At 40.1% G+C, this 11169-nt stretch overlaps 1 protein-coding gene across 1 annotated transcript in view; it reads left to right on the top strand.

Moving 5' to 3' along the window:
* Window positions 1-11169, top strand: part of sorcs3b (sortilin related VPS10 domain containing receptor 3b) — a 60588-nt gene that overhangs the window by 39115 nt on the left and 10304 nt on the right. Inside the window, exons 9-23 of the mRNA XM_014002167.1 lie at window positions 112-291; window positions 872-1018; window positions 1922-2024; window positions 2376-2452; window positions 2528-2619; window positions 3411-3518; window positions 4315-4432; window positions 4563-4696; window positions 5300-5413; window positions 5880-6051; window positions 8710-8896; window positions 9175-9308; window positions 9687-9810; window positions 10143-10255; window positions 10555-10689. Of these exons, the coding sequence (XP_013857621.1) occupies window positions 112-291; window positions 872-1018; window positions 1922-2024; window positions 2376-2452; window positions 2528-2619; window positions 3411-3518; window positions 4315-4432; window positions 4563-4696; window positions 5300-5413; window positions 5880-6051; window positions 8710-8896; window positions 9175-9308; window positions 9687-9810; window positions 10143-10255; window positions 10555-10689 (1938 nt within the window). The remainder of the gene's footprint in view (window positions 1-111; window positions 292-871; window positions 1019-1921; window positions 2025-2375; window positions 2453-2527; window positions 2620-3410; window positions 3519-4314; window positions 4433-4562; window positions 4697-5299; window positions 5414-5879; window positions 6052-8709; window positions 8897-9174; window positions 9309-9686; window positions 9811-10142; window positions 10256-10554; window positions 10690-11169) is intronic.

Raw genomic sequence — 11169 nt, 5'->3', positions numbered from 1 at the left:
GTGTGTGTGTGTGTGTGTGTGTGTGTGTGTGTGTGTGTGTGTGTGTGTGTGTTTTCTTGTTTGTGCCTGCTATTTTCTCTTTTCCATCTGTCTGTCTGCCCCCCGCTTCAGGACATGCATATCATCAGCACAGATGAGAAGCAGGTATTCGCTGCCGTCCAAGAGTGGAATCAGAACAACACTTACAGCCTGTATATCTCCGACTCCCCCGGGGTCTACTTTATCCTTTCATTAGAGAATCTGAGAACCAGCAGAGGGCCCGCTGGTAACCTACTGGTTGACTTTTATAAGGTTTGTTGTCAGCTTTGTTCAAGGACTGCYGCTGTTTCTGCACCATTAATTTCTCCTTCCTCCAAACCAACCATGGAGGATATCAGCTTAACTAAGTTGTGATTACAGTTTAATTTATTTGTGCTTTTACTGTCAGAATGTTTCAACTGGCCACCTTCAAACAAACGGAAATCAATTWGTAGTTACTGCTTTTTTGTGTGTTTTTATTCCAAGTGAATTAAGTTTCTAAATTTATTTTTTAAATGAAATAAAATTTCTTTTGAACATTTACTCAAATTTTTTACATTACATTTAATATAAAAAGCATATTTATGCCATATTTTTGATGTCTATCAAATTGCATAGATTGTTGGATTTTACATGGTGAATGTGAGGCTTCCAGCAGATAAAAATTTACATGCAATATTTATGATCTCTGTAAATGATCTGACGCATTCTTACAATTCTGAAGCCCTTCGAAAATCAGGCTTTATGTTTTGAAGAAATGTTGCCAAAAAATGCGTGTTTTTAAAAAAGAAAGCAAGACATTTTCTTGCATTGCTCAATTCTGTTTGCTCGTTTTAACTCTTCTGATTTACAGGTAGAAGGGATAAATGGCATGTATTTTGCCAACAAACTGGTGGATAATCATATTAAGACTTTCATCACTTACAACAAGGGACAAACCTGGGCCCTACTGCCAGCACCTGCCTCTGATGTGGCTGGAAACAACCTGCACTGCATACTGGTGAGCTTTGGAGCTAAATTATGCACAGAACATGTATCATTCATCAAAAAAATTTCAACCTCATCAGTTGTGCTTGGGATGTTTTTTGATTTAGTCAGGGCCATATTTTTACATGGCCAGGTTCATTCCCCAACATGTTTTGCTTTGTTTGTTTTTTTTTTTTCATCTCTAAGTGGATGAGAAGATGCTTGGCTGAAATATTCAGATTTTTGATGTAAGTCACAGAGTGTCATGGCGTTTAATTTCAGGAGTCCTGACTTTCCATTAACCTTTGTGATTTCAATTTACTACCTGTAGTCACGCTGGACTAATGAATGTTAGATTACACAGAATTACATTAAGGACGTGTTGTTATACAGCCAGTACAATCGAACCTAATTCAGCCACTACATCTTTAAGCGACAGAAAATGTATATTATTCAGTTAATAGCAGGTTACAGTCTTTCAGKGTGTTGTAAAAATGACCACTCTGCTTCTGTCTGCTTCCCGACCCCCACCTCCCCCCGTCAGCTCTTTCAAAAGATTTATCGATGTTTTTTTTTTCTTTTTTATCCCAGTTTGCTTCAGTCAGGAAGATGAGTGAAATGATTTGAATCAATTTTGCCAGTTTTATCWGTGCATCTTGGGGAATTTTAATTACATGCCTTGTTTGCTTTGGAACGAAACAATTTCGAATGCCCTCCRTGTCCTCTCAGCTATTTCCTGTTTTTTTTTTTTTTTTTTTATCATAGCGATGACAGCATCAACGGATCTTTGTTTCGGAAATGGCCTCTGAAAGTGTTAGCAGCTTCCCATTGCTGGGAAGAATAGAAAAGAAAGGGAACACTAATTGCTCTCGCCTCTGTTAAGATCTAGATCCTCTGTGTCTGAAYGCGCTTGTGTGCTGTTTTGTGTTGTTGACAGCCATTTTGTTCGCTGCATCTTCATCTGGAAATGTCAGAGACTCCCTACGCGTCCGGACCCATCACCAGCAAAAAGTCGGTGCCAGGAATCATCGTGGCAACAGGTACGGTTGCATCAAAGCTGTGCATTTGAAGCAGCGAGACTTTGGCAATGTCTTGTTTCTCAGGTGAATGCATGGCAGCAGCACCAACGCACAGACGCGCCGGGAAAAAAAAACGGCACGTCGTCCTCTTTCTGTCACTGCAGAAGTCTCATGCAGAAACTTCAGCTTCTAAATGTTTTGATGATTAGGTTGCAGATAGACAAAAAAAAAGTGTCCTCCAGTGAAAAATGAGGACATACACACATTTACTTATTAATGATTTTTATCAGCTGATGGTGCACACACAGAAAACGTGATATTGGGTCTTTTGCTGCGTGAACACACTCCGATTGAAAATCCTTTTGTGCTCAGGAAATATTGGAACTGAGCTGTCCTCCAGCAACCTTGGGATGTTTATGACATCTGATGCAGGAAACAGCTGGAGACAGGTGAGAACCGTCTATAAACACTATAAAAACAAATCAACACGTCACTAAGATGGACATGTTTTGTAACCGTTTCAGATTTTTGATGAAGAATACAACGTTTGGTTCCTAGATAACGGCGGGGCTTTGCTCGCCGTTCTCCATGCACCGACCCCGATCCGACACCTATGGTAGGTTGCTGCTTGTCGTCAAAAGAAGCGCGCTGGAGGTAGGAACTGTAGGTGTTGGAGTTGGAGTGGAAAATTACCTCGATGTAATTTAGTTTTGGGGAAGAGGAGAGGAGAGGAGGGGTTGGCGGTGCAGCGTATGATTACATTTAATGTTTTGAATTGCTGATGGGCYAAGTTTATGTGATTATTGCATCGGCACCACGGCTTCAGAACTGTCATTTCCAACACAAGAGAGTGTGTTACAGCTTTGTACTCTTGGTTGGATATGAAGGTTTGAGTGCTTTTATGTAAATGAGAAGCAGAGCTGGGTGGAAATATGAGCCTCAGAATGCCCTCATAAGTCGCTCATTGTGGGAGCTTTGTAACACTATCTACTTTGATGTCCCTGCACACTACAACCCTGTCAAAAGTGATTAAGCTCTAAGAAAGGCGATTTGAAAACCCCAAATCTATTTCTAATGTTAGAGCCTGAGTCATACCCTTCCTTCTGATGTTTTGTCACCTTCCAATATTTACCTGGGCTGAGGGACATTTGTTCCATTGTTCAGCCTGCTGTCAAGATAATTTTTCAAGTGGAGAGAACCCAACGCGCTTCATTTTTCAAACATGGCAACAAGCTAAACGACCTCAAATCTTTTATCGTATTTCATTTAGCCTCGTTCTCCACTGCTCCACCTGCGCACAGGCTACATTCAGTGCCCTACGCTCGGCAGAAAACAATACATTCGTCTACTACAGAGAGATAAACATCGGATTGTAATGCGCTGACGGCTGTTGTCTTCTTCATGCAGGATCAGTCTTGATGAGGGGAAAAAATGGGATCGCCACAGCTTCTCCTTGGCACCTCTGTTTGTGGACGGAGTTTTAATGGAGCCAGAATCTGACAATCACATTATCACGTAAGCAAAGACACACGGGAGGATATCAGGCCGCCAGAAGTTGCTCCTTCCTCAGTGTAAACAAAAGGACGGTCCAAAGGGATTTCTCTTCTGATAAGAAATGCTGTAACATCTGTCCACATGGATCAGCCACACTATGACGCCACTTGTCAAACGTTTGGTAGTCCCCCCTTTTAGGCTGCTAAAACAAGCCTGAGCTGCTATGAGATGGACTTTAGATGTTTGAAGGGATTCTACACAGTCACATCTTAAAGGGGACATGGCACACATAGCTGTTCAATGCACTATGTTGTGTATTTGGAGTCTCTAGGAAGCCAAAAATTGGGAGTGGGGTGTGAAGCTCCTCTTTTGTATTTAAAGAGACAGCGACAAAACAAGCTGATACTGTATGAGACAAGCCTCAGAAAATGGGTGAAATAGGGGCTTGTGGAGTTACAATAAGGAGGAATGCAGATCAAATCATTGCAGTTCCACTTTATATAGACCCCAATTAAAGGATTTAAATGTGAAAAAGAAGGATTTAAAAGCATGATATGTCCCMTTTATTTCTTTGGGGTYRGGATGTTTGATCAGGGTGGGCTTCGGGTATATATGGGCAATTATCAAAACATCTATATGAATGCTAGCACAATCAATGCTGCTACCTGGTTATGATTTTATTGTCATAAAGACTTTTATTTATGACATTTTAATTCTTCAGCTGCTGTAAATCAGAAACAAATTAAAGATGGTATAGCTGCATTTCATGATGATTTCAGCTGCACTTAGTTATTATTTTTTTGTAATCATCTTTCAGTTTCTTTGGACACTTCAGCCATCGGTCAGAATGGCAGCTGATCAAGATTGACTACATGGGTCTCTTCAGCCGGAGATGCATGGATGGAGATTATCAGACATGGCATCTGCACAACAAGGTGACAGGAATATTTATTTTTTTGTGGTTTTCTTAAGCACAAGAACAAAACAAAAAAAAGCTCTTCAATAATTTCTGGAGTTTCTGCCAGGCCTGTAGGAAACTCAGTCCTGTCTGTCTTTGTTTGATAGGGAGAGCTGTGTGTGATGGGTGAGAAGCAGATCTATATGAAGCGCAGGCCTGGCAACCGCTGCATGTTGGCTCAAGACTATTCCAGGCTCTACTCATCAGAGCCGTGTCTCTGCACAGCTTATGATTTTGAATGGTGATGATTCCTACTTGACTGTTTCTAGGCTGAACAATAAAATATGCAACAGAAGCGTTCATCTTTTAGAATTACAGTTTTCTTTTATTCTTTTGTCGTCTGAGCTGCTGAGGTTTACTACTTTCACCATGTCAGACATGTATCTGTTGTGTTAGCAAAATATCTCATGAACCTCTTGGAGGATTTTAACGATACTTCCATCTAATCAACCTATGCCAACACAGGTCATAATATCTAGTTTCTATTGCATATTGTTAATAATGTAATCCTAAATATAATTTGAAAAATTAGAATGTTTCATCAGGTCGCCATGATTTGCATAAAGTCAAGTGACTTATTAGAATTCAATTAATAATGAAGCGCTAAATTAATTTTAAATCTATTTTATCCATCCATCTAAAATTCCGTTTGATCTTGCTTGTCTGACTATCATGTCCCCGTTTATGATCCTAAAATATTCCACGAAGCTCTAACAGCAGAGCTTCTTTTTTTTTTTTTCCTCGCCACAAAAGCTCGTAGATTATTTTGAGGAGCAGTGTTTATCATTTTATAAAGTGTTGCAATTTTTTAACCCCCCCCTTTTCTTTTTATTTCCTTTGGCAGTGATTATGGGTGGGAACGCCAGGCGGATGGGAAGTGCTCTCCTGCTTTCTGGTTTAATCCAAATGGTGCGGCTAAAAGCTGCAGCTCCAGCCAAAGCTTTCTTAACAGCACCGGGTAAGTGGGACCCAATGTTCAGTCCCTCGAAAAACAATATCATTCCATCTCACCTTGTTTGACAAGCTGTCTGGTATAAAAACAGAAAATTATAGTTTACTGCCTTGTGAAACCTAAAAAAAGGGTCTCTGTGAGCTGAAAAATATAAACAACGCTGTGTCTCATTGCTTTTAAGGCTAATATTACAAAGATATGATACTCAACACCATGTTTACTCATAGAACTTGACTACATTTATGTACGCAAGTTAAATCTAAGTGCTGTTGATGACATGTTTTGCAAAGATCTGCAGAGTTTAAATGAAGGACCTGCTGACAAATTCGTGAACAGTAATTCCAGTGATGTGYGATTCCACATTTCGATGTATTATGCGATTGCATACAAGTTTGCCTCATACGTTTTCCTCAAATATACTAAAAATCCTATGTATTATAAAACATGTTACTTTCTCCTTTATGCCTCTAAGGTATCGTAAGGTTTTATCCAATAACTGTAAGGAGAGAGGATGGAATGTGTTCTCGCCCAAGAGGGTCGCGTGTCGCCCCAGAGCGCCCCAAGGCCTCCGACTGTCCACCAGCAGCGGAGAGCTCAGCGCCACCGTCGGAAGCAACGTTACTTTCATGATCTACCTCACTCATGTGAGTCACAATGTTGTGAGAAAAAAAAAACTACCAATCACACTTCAAAAATGTGGCTCGACAAGCAAAAAAATACAAGGTTTGAGTCATGTGTMAGCACTTTGCTTTTTCCTTTTATGWATTTTTTCTAAACCTAACTGTCTGCTATTTTTAATGTTTAATTTGACCAAGTTCTTCTTTATTGCTCAAAATGAACCTATCATCACTGACGTATTTGAGTAAATCTTTGTGCAGATGGGGCTCAGGTGATAGTTTGTAGATTAATGCCTTCAGCTGTCTGCTTCTACCTTCTGGTCTGTATGAGCTTAAGTGACAAGTATAAAATAATTTCCCTGACAAAAACAAATGTAGGCATGTTTAAATATTACAACAAATACTGCAGTATTAAATTAACATTATCAGTGTTGATTTAACAGTAATTAACACTGTTTAGTGATAAATTTCCACCAATATTGTTAATTTAACACTGCTACAGCGGGTAAAATAAGTATTGAACACATCACCATTTTTCTCAGTAAATATATTACTAGAGGTGCTAATGACATGAAATTTTCACCAGATGTTGGTAACAACCCAAGTGATCCATACATAYAAAGAAATCAAACCATAAATGTCCAGAAATGAAGTTATTTGTAATAATGTGGAATGGCACAGGGAAAAAGTATTGAACACATGAAGAAAGGGAGGTGTAAAAAGGCATGGAAAGCCAAGACACCAGCTGAACTCTCTCAGTAATTAGAAAGCAAGTCTGCCCCTTGTCAGTGCAAGTTAATATCAGCTGGTTCAGTCCCAAATGATGGCCAGGTATCACACAAGAACCATCTGATGATGGGTAAAAGTAAAGAGCTCTCTCAAGACCTTCAGCAGTTCAGCCGGTGTCTTGGCTTTCCATGCCTTTTTACACCTCCCTTTCTTCACATGTTCAATACTTTTTCCCTGTGCCATTCCACATTATTACAAATAACTTCATTTCTGGACATTTGTGTTTGATTTCTTTGTATGTATGGATCACTTGGGTTGTTACCRACATCTGGTGAAAATTTCATGTCATTAGCACCTCTAGTAATATATTTACTGAGAAAAATGGTGACGTGTTCAATACTTATTTTACCCACTGTATATTTGCTGTGTAATTTTAAAGGCAAGTAACAGTGACTAAACAGTTTTGGAGCTCTTAAATGTTAAGAGTTTTAAAAGAYGTGTGTCTTTATTTTAAAGTTGCTCCTTGTTCTGCCACAAAGCTATGACACAGTTTGTATTGGGCTACGTTTGAAAGTCTCCAAATGGTAGATGGTCATCGCATGAATCACATAATGGATTTTATTTATCCAAAGACAAAGGCAGAGAGAGAATRTTTGTCTGTGTCTGTGAGTGGGTTTGTGCATGTCTGCATGTATTTGTTTGTCCATTCTGTTAGCAAAATATTTCATGAACCTCTGGTCAGATTTCATTGGGATTCTCAGAAACTAATTAACTGGGACTGTGTTTTTTTATATATTTCTATAGTTTAGAGTGACAGCCTAATTCAWGACACTACAGCTAATCAACCTTAGCCTACAAAAAATGTCAAAAGGGCAGTAAGATTTGAAGATATTAGGCTAACGTTTGGTGTTGTATTACAACGTCTACTCCAACAAATCATGCACAATGTTGCAATTTTGGGTGAGATAACGGCTAATGTAAGTTTTAAGGGTTGGCTAAAATGGCTACATTAATCATTTCTCAAAACAAAATGATCTCAGTATGAAGCTCTTGCATAAAAGTGATCAAAAGATATAGTAGCTAAAGTCGACAAAATTCTCTGATCAAAATTTTCTCATTTTTCCATGAACTCACAGAGCAGTTGTATTTTTTTCTGTTTTGCTTTATAGTGTTATATTTGTTAAAAAGCTGTGTTTTCACTTTGCAGGCGCACACTAATGAGCATAATGGGAGCTATAAGGTCCCTTAGTCATCTTACATGCTCTGCCCATAAAGAGATGCCACTTCTAAGCCACTGTTGCCTCCAAGAAGGTCATAAAAATCTGTTTGTGTTTCAGCTATTTTAAAAACACTACTTCTTTTCAGTAAATAGTGGTTTCTATAGGTGAAAGTGACAAAAACTCAGATGGCAATGTGCAGAGCAAAGGCAAAATTAAAAGGCTGCTTACATTATATTGAATAATCCACAGATCTTATTGGAAACACATTTAATTTGAATAGCTTTCTAATAAAAAAGAAGCCCTAAAAGTGCAGACCATGTTACTGTTTTTTTTTTCTCAGCGCTTAAACCTACTTGACATGTCGCTGTAACAATAAAAGAAAAGTCACACTGCAGACATTTCAAAGTCCAGGCAATTGCAAGTGAAATRCACCACACTGTGATTGATTACATCTAATGTCAAACAGTTTATAGACACTGACTTCTTACTTTTCAAGCTCAGTGACCTTTTTGCCCTTTTGGCCTCCTTCTTCGCTTCTCCTCTTGCTTCCCCATAGGAATTTCTGTCACCTTTTATCCGTATTCACCTACAGAACTTTAGTGGCACAGCTTAAAGGACATCTGAGCCCCTGCACTTAAGTGGCGGGCCGAGCTTCCTCCAGTTTCTATGCGGCCCAACTAAAGTGTCCTGACCTAAGCCGCGCTGACAGATCCTGTGTCGTACCACGTGTCCGCAGGGAGACTCGCCGAGCACCAGCATCCAGTTAGACTTCGGGGACGGCATCAAGATCACGTACTCCAACCTGAGCAGGACCGATGATGGCATCAAGCACATCTACAGGATGACTGGGATTTACCGAGTGACAGCTTCTGCCGACAACAGCCAGGGATCTGACAGCAGCACGCTTTTTCTACACATCACCAGTACGTGGAGAAGTAACATCATTACTCATTCCTGCAGCAGTGCGCATCGCATGAAGCGTCCTTCTTTCATTAGATATTCACGTCTGCGCGTTGCTGAATTTGGTGTCAATCATAATCTGACGTTTTTTTATATGTGTTTCATTCTTGGAAACTGCAAAAAGCCCACACCTAAGGCTGAAAGTACAAACGCTCTGATCACAATAAATGTTTATTTTTTTTTCTTTGTGTTGATTTGGTGCATGTACGGATATGTGCTGATGGATGTGTCGTCGCTTCAGGTCCAGTGGAGCGCATATATCTGTCCGTGCCTATTGTAGCCGTCAGAGGGAAAGCGGCTAATCTGACGGTGGTAGTTTGGCCGAGCCACACCAGAACTCTGACCTTCTTCTGGTGGTTTGACAACAGCTCCGAGGTGAGAAGCTCGCCGCCGTCCTCCTCCTAGCGCTGTTTGCACTGCACGCATTGTCTTTGCCTTGTTTACTGCCCCTGTTTTCACTCTCCCTCTCCTCCTCTTGTGTCCTTGTACTGTTGTTTACAATTTTTGTTATTTTTTTAAAGCATAAAAATCAGCAGAGCTTTTGCACAGATTATGTAGAAATGGGACTGGATGCATCTTTGTGAGAGATCCAGCCCAGACGCATTGTGATATTTATTTATCACGTTGATTGTATTCACTGAAGCAACGCTCATTATATAGTGTGTCAAGGGCTGCATATATGTGGTATTTATTCAACTTTTTTTTTTTACTTCTGAGCATTTCTCTGTGTTTTTTTCCCTTTTTGAAATTCAGCCCATTATAACTTTGGAAGGAAGCATCTCCCACATGTTTCACAAGGAGGGAACAAACAAGGTCACGGTCCAGGTTGCCTGTGGAAGCACCGTGATGCAGGACTCAAAAGTTATAACTGTTAAAGGTGAGCGGGAAAAGGACAGACTTCAAAGCACTTTATTTGGAGTTACATGAATATGCAATATGGTATTTTGTGATGGGGGGGGGGTGTAATGTCTCTCGGTCAGCGCTGAGAGCTGTGCCTTGTGTATGTCAACGTAGGCCTACCTAATGAATAAAATGTCACGGTACGCGAACACGAAATCTGGAGGAGCAATTAACTTCAAGGCGTATGCTCCCAAATGAAAAAAGACAAAACTGCACATCAGATTAATCAGAAGCCAAACCAGAAGTAGCATTCATATTCTAATAGACATTACCTCAACCTTCTCCCCCCTTTTTTTTTTACTTGCCAAGAGTTCTTCAGGTCGCTGCTGTTGTCGTTTTCACCGGCTCTTGACGAGCACAACCCTGACATCCCCGAGTGGAGGGAGGACATAGGCCGTGTGGTGCGGACAGCTCTGTCACAGGTACATCAAGTCCCAACAGATCTTTCCTGGAAACAACATCGGACTCSGCTGGCTCTCAGGGTCATTACTATTTTATACCTCTGTGCAATAACAGCACAGCAGGCATGTTGTTACAAACCCCATGATCTCTTTTCAAGTTGATCTGTGATGACAATCTGTGCGATTTGAAGCTTGTGTCAAAATGTTACCTATAGAGCAGGATTGGATGATGGGATTTGAGCTTTAAAGAGAAATTACGAGCCCAAACTTTAACCTTAATAATAGAGCTAGCTGTCAGTTTCGCTGTCTGATCACTGCAGGTTTCTGGCGTTCCTGAAGATCAGCTGCTCGTGTCTCTCTACCCGGGACTTCCAACTACAGCCGAGCTCTTTGTCCTGCCTGATGAGCAGACGTCAAATGAGCACAAAAAAAGGAGCGAGGAGGCGTTGGATACAGTAAGAGTCATGACGTGAAGAAGTGTTCACAATCATGATTTTCATTTTAATGGAAATAAGAGAAACTTTGCTGCTGAAACAATAGCTGCTGTTTGAGAATTTCAGATAAGTAGCAAACCAGAAAGCTGAAATTATCTTATGCTCCTTTCTGGATCTTCATTCTGACTTTTGTACCCAATAAAATCATTTCTTTACCCACATTTAGAAGATAAAACTAACCAGGCTTTGTTGGAGTGACCAGTCAAAGCAGACTGATTTTTTAGGGGACTGATGTAGCAGAAAATGTAGATTTGCAGAACCAAAAGCATTACTCTGGTAGGTGTCACATGAGAGCCTTGTGCAAAATTTTAACAGTAATTAGTTATCTGGCACACATACAGTTTTCAAGAAGAGAAAAAGATTACAGCAGTCAAGGGCAAAAGTTCCCTTTCTTTTTTGAGAACCATCTGCAGATGTGAATTTTTTATAATTGTATATATA

The sequence above is a fragment of the Austrofundulus limnaeus genome, unplaced genomic scaffold (genome assembly GCF_001266775.1).
Source record: "Austrofundulus limnaeus strain Quisiro unplaced genomic scaffold, Austrofundulus_limnaeus-1.0 Scaffold0, whole genome shotgun sequence".
NCBI classification, from domain to species: Eukaryota; Metazoa; Chordata; class Actinopteri; order Cyprinodontiformes; family Rivulidae; genus Austrofundulus; species Austrofundulus limnaeus.
The sequence above is the reverse complement of the archived record's forward strand: the minus strand, read 5'-3'. Positions and strand labels throughout refer to the sequence as shown.